This window comes from Pristiophorus japonicus, chromosome 19 (genome assembly GCF_044704955.1).
Source record: "Pristiophorus japonicus isolate sPriJap1 chromosome 19, sPriJap1.hap1, whole genome shotgun sequence".
NCBI lineage: Eukaryota > Metazoa > Chordata > Chondrichthyes > Pristiophoridae > Pristiophorus > Pristiophorus japonicus.
Genome location: NC_091995.1, coordinates 81,669,388 through 81,683,881, shown reverse-complemented (window position 1 = coordinate 81,683,881; position 14,494 = coordinate 81,669,388). Strand labels below are relative to the sequence as shown.

At 48.9% G+C, this 14,494-nt stretch overlaps 1 protein-coding gene across 1 annotated transcript in view; it reads left to right on the top strand.

Annotated features, from left to right (window-relative positions):
• LOC139230273 (transmembrane protease serine 6) overlaps positions 1-14,494 on the top strand; it is a 195,293-nt gene that overhangs the window by 52,921 nt on the left and 127,878 nt on the right. The window contains exons 8-12 of the mRNA XM_070862101.1: positions 6,173-6,309; positions 8,366-8,478; positions 8,847-8,956; positions 10,417-10,559; positions 12,731-12,829. Of these exons, the coding sequence (XP_070718202.1) occupies positions 6,173-6,309; positions 8,366-8,478; positions 8,847-8,956; positions 10,417-10,559; positions 12,731-12,829 (602 nt within the window). The remainder of the gene's footprint in view (positions 1-6,172; positions 6,310-8,365; positions 8,479-8,846; positions 8,957-10,416; positions 10,560-12,730; positions 12,830-14,494) is intronic.

Sequence of the window (14,494 nt, the reverse complement as noted above, 5' to 3'; positions counted from 1 at the left end):
AAGTCGCTCTGCAGCCTCATAGCATCCTCCTCGCAGCTCACACTGCCACCCAACTTAGTGTCATCCGCAAATTTGGATATACTACATTTAATCCCCTCGCCTAAATCATTAATATACAGTGTAAACAGCTGGGGCCCCAGCACAGAACCTTGCGGTACCCCACTAGTCACTGCCTGCCATTCTGAAAAGTCCCCATTTACTCCTACTCTTTGCTTCCTGTCTGACAACCAGTTCTCAATCCATGTCAGCACACTACCCCCAATCCCATGTGCTTTAACTTTGCACATTAATCTCTTGTGTGGGACCTTGTCGAAAGCCTTCTGAAAGTCCAAATATACCACATCGACTGGTTCTCCCTTGTCCACTCTACTGGAAACATCCTCAAAAAATTCCAGAAGATTTGTCAAGCATGATTTCCCTTTCACAAATCCATGCTGTCTTGGACCTATCATATTACCTCTTTCCAAATGCACTGCTATGACATCCCGAATAATTGATTCCATCATTTTACCCACTACCGATGTCGGTCTATAATTCCCTGTTTTCTCTCTCCCTCCTTTTTTAAAAAGTGGGGTTACATTGGCTACCCTCCACTCCATAGGAACTGATCCAGAGTCAATGGAATGTTGGAAAATGACTGTCAATGCATCCACTATTTCCAAGGCCACCTCCTTAAGTACTCTGGGATGCAGTCCATCAGGCCCTGGGGATTTATCGGCCTTCAATCCCATCAATTTCCCCAACACAATTTCCCGACTCATAAGGATTTCTCTCAGTTCCTCCTCCTTACTGGACCCTCCGACCCCTTTTATATCCGGAAGGTTGTTTGTGTCCTCCTCAGTGAATACCGAACCAAATTACTTGTTCAATTGGTCCGCCATTTCTTTGTTCCCCGTTATGACTTCCCCTGATTCTGACTGCAGGGGACCTACGTTTGTCTTTACTAACCTTTTTCTCTTTACATATCTATAGAAACTTTTGCAATCCGTCTTAATGTTCCCTGCAAGCTTCTTCTCGTACTTCATTTCCCTGCCCTAATCAAACCCTTTGTCCTCCTCTGCTGAGTTCTAAATTTCTCCCAGTCCCCGGGTTCGCTGCTATTTCTGGCCAATTTGTATGCCACTTCCTTGGCTTTAATGCTATCCCTGATTTCCCTTGATAGCCACGGTTGAGCCACCTTCCCTTTTTTATTTTTACGCCAGACAGGAATGTACAATTGTTGTAGTTCATCCATGCAGTCTCTAAATGTCTGCCATTGCCCATCCACAGTCAACCCCTTCAGTATCATTCGCCAATCTATCCCAGCCAATTCACGCCTCATACCTTCAAAGTTACCCATCTTTAAGTTCTGGACCATGGTCTCTGAATTAACTGTTTCATTCTCCATCCTAATGCAGAATTCCACCATATTATGGTCGCTCTTCCCCAAGGACCCTCGCACAACGAGATTGCTAATTAATCCTCTCTTATTACACAACACCCAGTCTAAGATGGCCTCCCCCCTAGTTGGTTCCTCGACATATTGGTCTAAAAAACCATCCCTTATGCACTCCAGGGAACCTGAAGCAGCAAGACGCCACACTTAGTTAATTTTCAGTGCCAGAGCGGTTGAATTGCAGTAATTAACACTTTACACATACTTAGACTGAAATAGTCAAGACTTAACTTTGTGGCGAGTTTAGCTCGTATCTACCACGCTAATACAGTAACATCATGCCGTTCAATGCATTTCACTAGTGAGTCAGGAAGCCAACAGCAAAGTGGCTCATCTCAGACAGCAAGTTTTGGATTTCCACATTTAACCTCGCATCTGCCCTCACCTGAAGTGTCAGTGTAATTTATACACAAATTAGAGCACCATTAGCCTGTCATTTTTACAGCAAATTATTGGGCCTACATGTTTCTGTACGCGTCTGCTCAAACTTAAGCTCTTGTGGAATACTTGTTTCATAAATTACACTTTGTTTAAACATGCCAATAGTTACACTAATTATACAGTATCGCAAGAAAATGTGCATAGAATTCTAAATTAGATACTAAGAGATGAAAGCTTGGCAAATCTCAACGGATATACAAAATGACTTGCTTGAAATTTCAGCAAATGCTGAATGCAGGCTCCAAGTTTCCAAACAAAAAGGCTGTTCCTTTGAAGTTACAACTGGATTAAGAAGTTTATTAAGGCACCAGAATTGGTATTCAGTTTACATTTTGGTTTTGTGTTCAATGAAGAGAAATGTCATTGCCTCAGGAATGAAATATTTTCATCATAAAAGTCACCATGAAGAATTTTCACAGCAGACAGAAAAAGGATAAATGCATTGCAAAGCTCCACTAGACCCAACCAGTAATACATTTCCATTTTGCACATCAAGCGCTCGTGGCTAGAGCAGATGGAGGCAGTACATAAAGTTGAACAACCATGTTACCCTCAAAGACTCAATTAAAAGTTTCTGACAAGGCTACTTTCTTTCACCTATTTTCAGGTGAGCTTTGAGCATGTGTTGCTGACTCCTGGTTACATCCTTATTCTTCTGCATAATTAGAAGTCTTATAAATGTTACTATTTTAGCCTAAATACAATGGGCCCAAAGTTTCGAGCCGCGCCTAGAACGGCGCAGTCCCGACCTGGACGCCCCGTTTTTCGCGCCACAAAGTGCGCCTAAAAAAAACCTTCCAAATTCTCCAGCTCCCTGCAGGTCCTCTGGCCCTCGGCGGGACAGTGCCGGGACCTCTGCACATGCGCGCTACAGTGGGCGCGCATGTGCAGTAGCTCCAGGCGCCCAAAACTGTGTGGGAGGGGCCGAAGCACGCAGCCCCTAAGCCCTGGCCGAATGGCCTCACTGGGGCTGCGTGCATAAGGCTCCTCCCACGGCCAGCTCCTGCTTCCTCCCGACTCGACTCCCGCTTCTCTCCCCCCCCTCAGCCTCCGACCAGACCCCCCGGACTGGACCCGACCCGACTCCCGCTTCCCCACCCCGCCCCCCCCCCCCCGGCCTCCCGCCTCCAGACCGGACCCGACATCGACCCGACTCCCGCTTCCCCCCCCCGACTGGACCTGACCTGACCTCCCTCTCCCCGACCCAACGCCACCTACCTGTAAAATCTGGTGCTGGGAACGGGCCCTGCCCGAAGTCTTGGGCCCTGCCCGTTCAGCCTCCTTCCCCCTTCTCCTTTCTCCCCCCCTTCCCCCCACTCTTTTCCTTTCCCCCCCTTCCCCCCACCCTTTTCCTTTCCCCCCTTCCCCCCACTCTTTTCCTTTCCCCCCTTCCCCCCACCCTTTTCCTTTCCCCCCCTTTCCCCACCCTTTTCCTTTCCCCCCCCTTCCCCCCACCCTTTTCCTTTCCCCCCCCTTCTCCTCACCCTTTTCCTTTCCCCCCCTTCTCCTTTCTCTCTCTCCCCCCCCTTCTCCCCCATCCCTCCCTCTGCTCCCCCCTCTCTCCCTCTGCCCCCCTCCCCTCGCTGTCAGAAACACAGACACTGACAGACAGAGAATGAGAGACACACACAGAGAGACAGAGACACACTGGAGGGGGGGGGGGGGCATCCCAGCATGCTGTTGGAGGGCTCCCGGTGCTGCAGTCGCTAAGTAGAAAATGTTTTATTTATTGATTTTTTTAAATTATTTTTTATTAATTTTTTTTGATTGATTTATTGGTTGATTTATTGATGTTTTTATCATTTATTATTGATGATGGCTCTTTATTTGTAAAACTGGTGTTTAATGTTTGTAAACTTCCCTTTAAACCCCCCCCCCCCCCATTCCCTACGCCTGATTTGTAACCTATGCCTGATTTTCTAAAGTGTAGACAAGGTTTTTTCAAGCGTACAAAAATCTTCACTTACTCCATTCTAAGTTAGTTTGGAGTAAGTTTTCACTGACGAAACTTTGAAAACAGGACTCCCTGATCCATCCAGCGAAGCACCTCCTCCAGGTTGTGGAGGTGTTCCTTGGTGTCACGACCAGTGATGAGGATATCGTCCTGAAATACGATCGTTCCGGGAATGGATTTGAGCATATCCATGTTTCTTTGAAAAATTGCGGCCGCTGACTGAATGCCCTCAATAAAGAAATCCCTTAGCATCTCCCCCCTGCAGGCGTCTGTGAACTTACAGGGGCTGGCCAAATGCCAGAGGTCCGCTACGAAGTCTGTTATGCTCTGTCCTTCACGACGTCGATGGGTGTAGAATCTGTGTCGGGCCATATGTATGCTACTCGCCGGTTTGAGGTGCTCCCCGATCAATTTGCTAAGTTCTTCAAAGGTTTTGTCCACCGGCTTTTCGGGTGCTAGTAAGTCCTTCATGAGCGCATAAGTCTTTGGTTCGCAGCTGGTCAAAAGATGAGCCCTTCGCTTGTTGGCCGCTGCATCCCCCAGCCATTCTTTCGTAACGAAGCTTTGCTGAAGCCTCTCGACAAAATCGTCCCAGTCTTCCCCAACACAGTATCATTCCTCTGTGCTACCGGTGGCCATTCTCGTGGGTCATGAATTCCCGTTTCTCGTCGCCAATGTAAAGTCCTTACTCTACAGCATGAAACCACACGAGGCACATTCTGGGGACAAGGTCACTCTGTGACCTTAAGTCTTTATTCACAGGACTCCAAAGACGATGATCCTGCGTGGGACCTTCCTTTTTATACCTGTGTGATCAGGTAAGGAGTGTCTCCCACAAGTTCACCCCTTGTGGTCAAGGTGTGCATCTAGGTTGAGTGTATACAGTAATACAGTGGTGTTACATTGTGGTTACATACATGACACCGACCTCACCACTCCTTCGCCCCGACCTCGCCGCTTCTGCTGTACCTGCTTAAGATATAGGCTTCAGCTATTGAACTAACAGGAATCTCGATGTCCACCTCAATGGCCCTTTTCCATTTTGAAGTTAGATGGAAGAAAGCCAGATTTGCCATGCAAGTCGGGTGCGAGGCAATCTTAGTCTAGCAGAGGGAGTTCCTGCACAATAGGAGGCAAAGAAAGTGAATGGTTACACTCGGGTACACTCCACAGAAGCGAGAAAGGGCCGTATTGCAGGCCATTTCCACCACCGAAAGTGAAGGATACATTGACCCTTCTGCTTAAAGAAGCCCCCTTTCCAAACCTTGGAACTTACTCTCACAGCCTTGGAATTGCGAGCACGAACAGCCGAAATGGAGCATATTCTTACAACTCACAGCCTCCCTGCATCACTTCCTCCCCCGCTCCCACAGAACATCACCATCAGGATCAGAGAAGAATTTCGCTTACCTGAATTTCTTCCATTCCCTACTTTTCTGGTCATGAGAACACATCTTGTGAACTTATTACTCTCGAGCTCCTCTTCACACCGTATTTCTCAAACCAACAGGCAGATTCTCCTCCCCTTTGCTGTTTTGTCTGGACAAAATCATTCTGACTGGCCAGTGCCTCCACCGTCTTTGCTCACTCCTAGCTGTCTCTCTCTCCAGTTGCTGCTACTGCACATTGGCATATGTTATATCCTTTATACACTTCTCTCACCCCTTCCCCCATCACACTGTTGCTAAGTTTCATCCTCTCTCACTGAGTTGAGAACCTTGCTTTCCATATGTGAGCAGTTTCCATCGGTTGTGGGGCTGGAGGAGATTACAGAGGTAGGGAGGGGCGAGGCCATGGAGGGATTTGTAAACAAGGATGAGAATTTTGAAATCGAGGCGTTGCTTAACTGGGAGCCAATGTAGGTCAGCGAGCACAGGGGGTGATGGGTGAGCGGGACTTGGTGCGAGTTAGGACACGGGCAGCCGAGTTTTGGATCGCCTCTAGTTTAGGTGGGGTAGAACGTGGGAGGCAGGCCAGGAATAGTCAAGTCTAGAGGTAAAAAAGGCAAGGGGGCACAACCTTAAAATTGGAGCTAGGCCGCTCAGGAGTGATGTCAGGAAGCAGTTCTTCTCAAAAGGTCTGTGGCAATCTGGAACTCTCCCTCGCAAAAAAGCTGTCGAGGCTGAGGGTCAATTGAAAATTTCAAAACTGAGATTTATAGATTTTTGTTGGGCAAGGGTGTTAAGAGTTATGGAACCAAGGCGGGTAGATGAAGTTAGGCTACAGATCAGCCGTGATCTTATTGAAAGGCAGAAGAGGTTCGAGGGGCTGAATGGCCTCCTCCTGTTCCCATGTCTTTCCTTCTGCCGGTTTCATGGACTTTATTGTCTCTCTCGGTCCAGGCTCTACAAGTGCAGCTGGCAGGAACCGGTGGTGGAGATCTTCTCATCTGCCAACGTCATGTCGGTCATTTGGAAGCAGGGACGCTACAGTTACTATGACCCATTTAAGCTATCTATACAGGCCCTGCCAATGATCGGTAAGAATGTTAGTGCACGTCATCTTGACACCCAATGCTTGGAGAGTTTTTTTTTTCATTCACGGGATGTGGGCGTAGCTGACAAGGCCGGCCTTTATTGCCCATCCCTAATTGCCCCTTGAGAAGGTGGTGGTGAGCCGTCTTCTTGAGTCGCTGCAGTCCGTGTGGTGAAGGTGCTCCCACAGTGCTGTTGGGGAGGGAGTTCCAGGATTTTGACCATGCGACGATGAAGGAACGGCCGATATACTTAAACTGTATAAAACACTAGTTCGGCTGCAGCTCTGGTCACCACGTTACAGGAAAGATGTGATTGCACTAGAGAGGGTACAGAGGAGATTTACGAGGATGTTGCCTACACTGAAGAATTTTAGCTATGAGGACAGATTGGATAGACTGGGTTTGTTTTCTTTGGAACAGAGGAGGCTGAGGGGAGACCTTATTGAGGTGTATAAAATTATGAGGGGCCTAGATAGAGTGGATAGGATGGACCTATTTCCCTTAGCAGAGGGGTCAACAACCAGGGGGCATAGAGTTAAAGTAATTGATAGAAGGTTTAAAGGGGATTTGAGGGGAAATGTTTTCACCCAGAGGGTGGTGGGAGTCTGGAACTCGCTGCCTGAAAGGGTGGTAGAGGCAGAAACCCTCACCACATTTAAAAAGTACTTGGACGTGCACTTGAAGTGCCGTAACCTACAGGGCTACGGACCTAGAGCTGGAAAGTGGGATTAGGCTGGGTAGCTCTTTGTCGGCCGGCGTGGACACGATGGGCCGAAATGGCCTCCTTCTGTGCTGTAAATTCCTATGATTCCATACTTCCAAATCAGGATGGTGTGTGACTTGGAGGTGGTGGTGTTTCCATGTCAGCCAGGGTTTCCACTCCCGGTCCTACTGGACAAGCTGCACATTTGGATGTTGGTCGGTCCTTAGGCAAACCAATGTAGGAGTGGGGACCTGAAACAGGCGTTGAATATGCAAGGGTCCTAACACCTGGTTTAGACATAGGTAAAGGACACCTCTTGTTTGTCTTTATCCAATATGGCGGTCGGCACTCTTCCAGCCTGGAAGAGTGCACTCACATCCTGCCCGCCATTTTGAGGTCTTAGTAGGCCAGTAGCACCTGAAAAAATGGCCCAATATCTAGGCCAGAATATCCTCTGGTTGGGAAGTCACTAACGGCTCAAATATGTAAGATTGTAACTGAGAGTGAGTGGAATAGTCAGGAGAGATTGCTTCATGTGGAATATTGTTGGAGGATGAAAAGCTTTGCTATAGGGAGTGCTTGAGGCAGACACCATTGTATCTTTTCAAGGAAAACTTGATAATTATTTGAAGCAGTGGAGGATTCAGAGTTACAGGGAGAGAGCATGGTTGTGGAATTAGTTTTGTGTGGTTCTAGTAAATATTTATATAGCGCCTTTAATGTAGTAAAACGTCCCAAGCTGCTTCACAGGAGCGATTATCAGACAACATTTGACACCGAGCCACACAAGGGGCTATTAGGGCAGGTGAACAAAAGCTTTGAGGCCCATCTTCAAGGAGGTGAGAGACACAGAGAGGTTTAGGGAGGGAATTCTAGAGCTTAGGGCCCAGGCAGCTGAAGGCACGGCCACCAATGGTGGAGAGATTAAAATAGGGGATGGGCAAGAGGCCAGGATTGGAGGAGCGCGGGGATCTTGGGGGGGGGCTGTAGAGCTGGAGGAGATTACAGAGAAAGGGAGGGAGCTAGGCCTTTGTAGGGATTTGAAAACAAGGATGAGAATTTTAGAATCGAAGCATTGCCTGACCAGCAGCCAATGAAGGTCAGTGAGCACAGGGGTGATGGGTGAACGGGGCTTGGTGTGAGTCAGGGTATGGACAGCAGAGTTTTGGATGAGCTGAAGTTTATGCAGAGTGAATGGTGGGAGGCCAACCAGGAGAGCATTAGAATAGTTACGTCTAGAGGTAATGGGCATGATGGGCCTTCAGGCCTCCTTCTGTGCTGTAAATGTCTATGGTTCTGATCCTAATTAGAAATAGAGCTGTGTGCAATTTAATTTCTCGTTGTTTTTATTTCCAGATTGTTCCGCTAATATTACCCTGACCGAAGGATGGGATATCCAAGGGAATGCAAGCACTCCCTACTTCCCCAGCTACTACCCACCCAACACAGACTGCACCTGGCATTTTACTGTAAGTACAGTGCTTGTTAATGAATGGCAGCTCCTCCTCCTAATTTGACAGCAGATTTTGTTTTTCACAGTATTCTGTACAAGTATGATGATCAGAGCACAAACAGCAATTAGCCTTGGTCAGTGGTTAGCTCTCTGGCCTCCGAATTGTTGTGGGTTCAAGTCCCACTCCAGAGACTTGAGCACAAAATTCTAGGTGGACACTTCCAGTGCAGTGCTGAGGGAGTGCTGCACTGTCGGAGGTGCCGTCTTTCGGATGAGACGTTAAACCGAGGCCCCGCCTGCTCTCTCAGGTGGACGTAAAAGATCCATTTTAAACTTGAAGTGTTCCGATTTACCTGTCGACGCTGTTTACTGTCTCACACACAGGTGCCATCCCTGGATTATGGAATCGCCCTGTGGTTTGATGGTTATGAACTGGATACACCAACCTTCACACAACCCTGCTCCCAAGGCCAATGGATGGTACAGAACAGAAAGTAAGTTCAGTGGGCTAGAACTTCGGTTGGACGCCGCACAAGGCGGTAATATCGTCCGGGCGCTAAACTTAGTGGCAAAAGATGTTTAGGGCTGGTCCCAGCAAAACTCAGGGGTCGAAATTGGTTATGGCCATTTTTGAGGCGGTATTACCGCCTGAGTGCTGATTTTACCATCGGGCGCTAGGTGCAGCCTCAAAATGCCAAATTCAGTTTTTACGTCCAAAGATGACAGAGTGGCGCTAAACAGGTGGCACTGCACACTCATCCTCGGGCACCAACAGGGCGGGAGCTCAGGAGGCCCAAGTCAATTTCCCGACGGTGGGCTGCCGGTATGCAGAGCTGGGAAAACAGGAAGAAAAAAAACCCGAAAACCTCTCCGACCCTCACACCCACACTTCCCCACTGATACAACGAATACATGCCGAAATAACTAAAGAAAAAAAACCGACCTTGCTCTCTGGCTATGCCGCCCACGATCCCCCGATGTTACGACTGCTTTTTGCCGGCGGTACGAACGCCTGCCCGTTAGGCCGCCGTAGAAGCCAAATATCGCGGCGGCGGCGCCATGGGGGCGTTGCGCGTCGTTGACGTCACCACGCGAGTGGCATTGGAGGGCGCAGCGTTACTTCCGGGCTCCTCCGCCAATGCAATTCCCACGGAGGTAGGCCTTTACCGCCCGTTAGCTGCCCACCGCCGGCGTTAATGGGCGGCGTTATCAAGCCCCTTCAGCTTTTGCACCCTGGGAGTGGAGTATGGCGCGATGGGAAGCGTTCCACATCACTCTTAGGGCGCTAGGCCGGGAGCGGTACCAAGGATCCGGCGGTAAAGAGCCGGCTTTGTAGCGCCCTGAGGGAGGTCCAGGTGATAAAAAAAAGTCAGGCCCAAACTCACAAAAAACATTCTCCATGCATTACACAGCACAAATTAACATTAAATCCCTACTAATTGGTGCCACAACAAGCACTGGAACCTTCCTTCTGCAGTCATTCCTTCCCTTAGCGCCCCGGGACAGCTGTGACCTCCAGGGGTCACCTGTCTGTGGGTCCTGCAGGCCGCTAATTTCCCACCTTGCAACAGCGACTACAGTACGAAAGTAGTTCATTGGCCGTAAAGCGTTTTGAGATGTCCGGTGGCCATGAAAGGCGCTATAGAAATACAAGTCTTTCTTTCTTTCTTTCTAATGCTGGCGAGGAAACTGAAGTTTGCTTTCAGGCCGCTGCCAGGGTGATTCCCCCTTATCGCCGCCGGTAGCGGCCAATTAAATTTGCTGAGCGTTGCTACTGTCGCCGTTGACTGGCACTAACCTCCTCGCGCTCCTTGTAAAAGTTAACGCCCCACGCGGGCTGCCACGGAATTTCTAGCCCGTAACTTTTTTAAACAAAACCGCCCCGCAACCAGTGAGGCCTACCCCTGACCGAGCCGCAAATATTACCTCCTCAATGCTTCCCCTCTCTTCTCAGGATGTGTGGAAGGAGAGTTCTGCAGCCGTATGCACAGAGAATCTTTGTCGTGTCGCTCAGCACAATGGTGACCTTTACCTCCGAGGTGACCCTCACGGGACCTGGAATCCAATTCCGCTACAGCCTCTTCAACCAATCGGAACGTATGTTTGAGTCCCTTTTAGTCCAGTTTGGGGGGGGGGGGGGGGCGCTGGGGCAGAGGAGAGAGGGGGGACGGGCAGTGGAGGTGGTCCCGGATCACACTGTGTGCGAGATGCCTTTCAACTCTCCTGATGCGTAGGAGAGAGGATCCCCAATCACTTCGGCCAAATCCCGGCCCTCAAATATTGTAGGCCAACTTCACGATTGCACTGCTCCATTGACCTGTCCACCACCCTGCCAGGCAGCGCATTCCAGAACATAACATCTCTCTGCGGGAAAAATAATCTCTTCATCTCCCCCCTTTGGCTCTTTTGCCAATTACCTTAAATCTGGGTCCTCTGGTTACTGACCATCTGGCACTGGAAACAGCTTCTCCTCATTTCCTCATTTACTCTATGAAAACCGCTCATGATTTTGAACACCTCTCTCAAATCTTCTCCTGGCCCCTCTCAGCTCCAAGGAGAGCAACCCCAGCTTCCCTCATCCCTGGCGGCGTTCTAGTAAATCTCCTCTGAATTCAAGTAAATCAGCCCGAGAATAAAAGTACGCCGTCGCTCTGTGCAAAATGTGTGCTCTTCACGGTGGAATAGCCCGATGAGGCATGCTGCCCGGGGTCACGTGGGAAGGGCGGGCACCTGGTGAGAGGTAGACACGGGGCTTGCAGTACCAGTGAGACAGCGAGGTTGATTTTTACTCCTGGGCGGGAATGCGGCCTAGCGAGCAGCCGGATCCATCCTGGAGTGGTAGCAGGGAGGCCTGGCCCGATTCTAAGGCCCAGGCCTCTTTAGATTGCCACTTGCTGACCCCCCGACCCGGTAGTTGGTGGGAAATGGTTGCCTTCGGGTTGCCAACCCTCCAGGATTGCCCTGGAGTCTCTAGGAATTAAAGCCAAGTCTCTGGCACATTGTTTCGAGCTATCTCCGGGAGTAAAACCGCAGGGGCATTGAAAAAATTGTGTATTTTACACTTTTGTTTACAAGTTATAAAAATATTGGAAATGAGGGGGGAGAAAAGGCTGTTTGATTGACAGTCAAGCACCAACCAATCAGGTTACAATTGGTGAGGGAAGGCGGGGCACTGTGAGGGTGGACTTGTCGAGCAACCAATGGCGGGAGTCTGGGGGCGGGGCGCTTGGTCAGCAAGAGCCTCCAGGGAATACTTGAACCAGAGTTGGCCAGTTAAAACCAGATGGCTTGGAGGCCAGAACCGGGAAGCAGTGGGGAACAATGCTCGCTGTGACGAATGGACCGGAGGGCTCGGGGAGGCAAATTGTGGGCATGGGTGAGAGGGGCAAGCCCAGGGCAGAGGGAGAGAGAGGCAAGTCCAGGGTAGGGGGAGTCTCCCAGTTACATGGGATATACGGCACAGAAACAGGCCATTCGGCCCAACCAGTCCATGCCGGCGTTTATGCTCCACTCGAGCCTCCTCCCGTCTTTCCTCATCTAACTCTATCAGCATAACCCACTATTCCCTTCTCCCTCATATGCTTGTCTAGCCTCCCCTTAACTGAATCGATACTATTCGCTTCAACCACTCCCTGTGGTATAGTGAGTTCCACATTCTCACCACTCTCTGGGTAAAGAAGTTTCTCCTGAATTCCCTATTTGATTTCTTGGTGACTATCTTATATTGAAGGCCTCTAGTTATGATCTTCCCCACAAGTGGAAACATTCTCTCTGTATCCACTCTATCAAAACCTTTCATAATTTTAAAGACCTCTATTAGGTCACCCCTCAGCCTTCGTTTTTCAAGAGAAAAGAGACCCAGCCTGTTCATCTTTTTCTGAGAGGTATACCCTCGCATTTCTGGTATCATCCTTGTAAATCTTCTCTGCACCCTCTCCAGTGCCTCTATATCCTTTTTATAATAGAATGGCCAGAACTGTACGCAGTGCTCTAACCGTGGTCTAACCAAGGTTCGATACAGGTTTAGCATAACTTTCCTACTTTTCAATTCTATCCCTCTAGAAATAAACCCTAGTGCTTGGTTTGCTATTTTTATGGTTACCTTGTGAGGCCCAGAAGAATTAAAATGGAACCTGTAATTCAGCGTAAGGTCAGCACGTTTAGGAGGGGTGTGGGTTGAATCGTTTTTACGGAATGTATATTGGTCAGTTGGCTTTGTATAACTGCACAGCATCATCCCACTGACTGCTCTACTCCCTCTGTTGCAGCCTGCCCTGACAAGGTCTTGTGTTCTGTATCTGGCCTGTGTGTCCCAGAGTGCGACGGTTTGAAGGACTGCACCAACGGAGCGGACGAGAAAAATTGTGGTAAAGAAAACATTTAATTTCTATTGATAAGTCCGGGAAGTCATTGCACGACTCGTGCACTGTCGGTGACACTGTCAGATAAAGTTTGTGATAATGTCCAAGCTACGCCGCAATTGTAAATTCTCATCCTCTTCTCCAAATCCCTCCGTGGCCTCGCCCTTCCCTATCTCTGAAATCTCCTCCAGCCCCACAACCCTCCCGAGATCTCTGCGCTCCTCAAATTCTGGCCTCTTGTCTATCCCCGATTTTCATCGCCCTGCCATTGGTGGCCGTGCCTTCAGCTGCCTTGGCCCTAAGCTCTGGAATTCCCTCCCTAAACCTCTCCATCTGTCTACCTCTCTTTCCTCCTTGAAGACATTCCTTAAAACCTGCCTCTTTGACCAAGCTTTGCTCACCTGTCCTAATATCTCCATATGTGGCTCGGGTCAAATAACGCTCCTGTGAAGCGCTCTGGGATGTTTTACTACATTAAAGGCGCTATATAAATACCAGTTGTTCAGTAAAAGATTTGCTTGAAGATTCCTTTTCAGGCAACAGTTTAAAATAATAACCCTACCATTTATATCGCACCTTTAATGTCAAAATGTCTCCCAGCGTTTTGCCCAAACAATGACCTTTTTGGCCATGATGACCTTTTAGAGAATAACATGGTGGACATTCTGTCCCGGGAATGTCGCACAGTGAGATGAATGGCCCATTAATGTGGGAGGCTTCTCATCATGTTGTCTGAGGGAGTTGTGTTGGAAATTGAGAGAAACTCCCTGCTCTTTTTCACACAGTAGACATCCACTTCAAACCCCAAGAGATCGGGCGAACATCTCATCAGAAAGATTCACCTCCAACAATCAGTCTAGTCCCTGGTGTGGAGCTCAAGCCCTCAATCTATTGGCACAAGCGAACAATGTGACCAACAGATGTGGACGTGGAAGGTGGAGTTGAGGTAGATCAGCCGTTGATCTTACTGAATGGTGGAGCAGGCTCAGGGGCTGAATGGCCTGCTTCTATTTCTTATGTTCTTATCCTCTCTTGGAAAAGACAATAGATCTGATTGACGTCAGACTTACAATGGCAGTTCCAGCAGCATCCAACATTCCTCACACTCAATATAGAAACATAGAAACATAGAAAATAGGTGCAAGAGTAGGCCATTCGGCCCTTCTAGCCTGCACCGCCATTCAATGAGTTCATGGCTGAACATGCAACTTCAGTACCCCATTCCTGCTTTCTCGCCATACCCCTTGATCCCCCTAGTAGTAAGGACCTCATCTAACTCCTTTTTGAATATATTTAGTGAATTGGCCTCAACAACTTTCTGTGGTAGAGAATTCCACAGGTTCACCACACTCTGGGTGAAGAAGTTCCTCCGCATCTCGGTCCTAAATGGCTTACCCCTTATCCTTAGACTGTGACCTCTGGTTCTGGACTTCCCCAACATTGGGAACATTCTTCCTGCATCTAGCCTGTCTAACCCCGTCAGAATTTTAAATGTTTCTATGAGGTCCCCTCTCATTCTTCTGAACTCCAGTGAATACAAGCCCAGTTGATCCAGTCTTTCTTGATTGGTCAGTCCCGCCATCCCGGGAATCAGTCTGGTGAACCTTCGCTGCACTCCCTCAATAGCAAGAATGTCCTTCCTCAGGTTAGGAGACCAAAACTGTACACAAT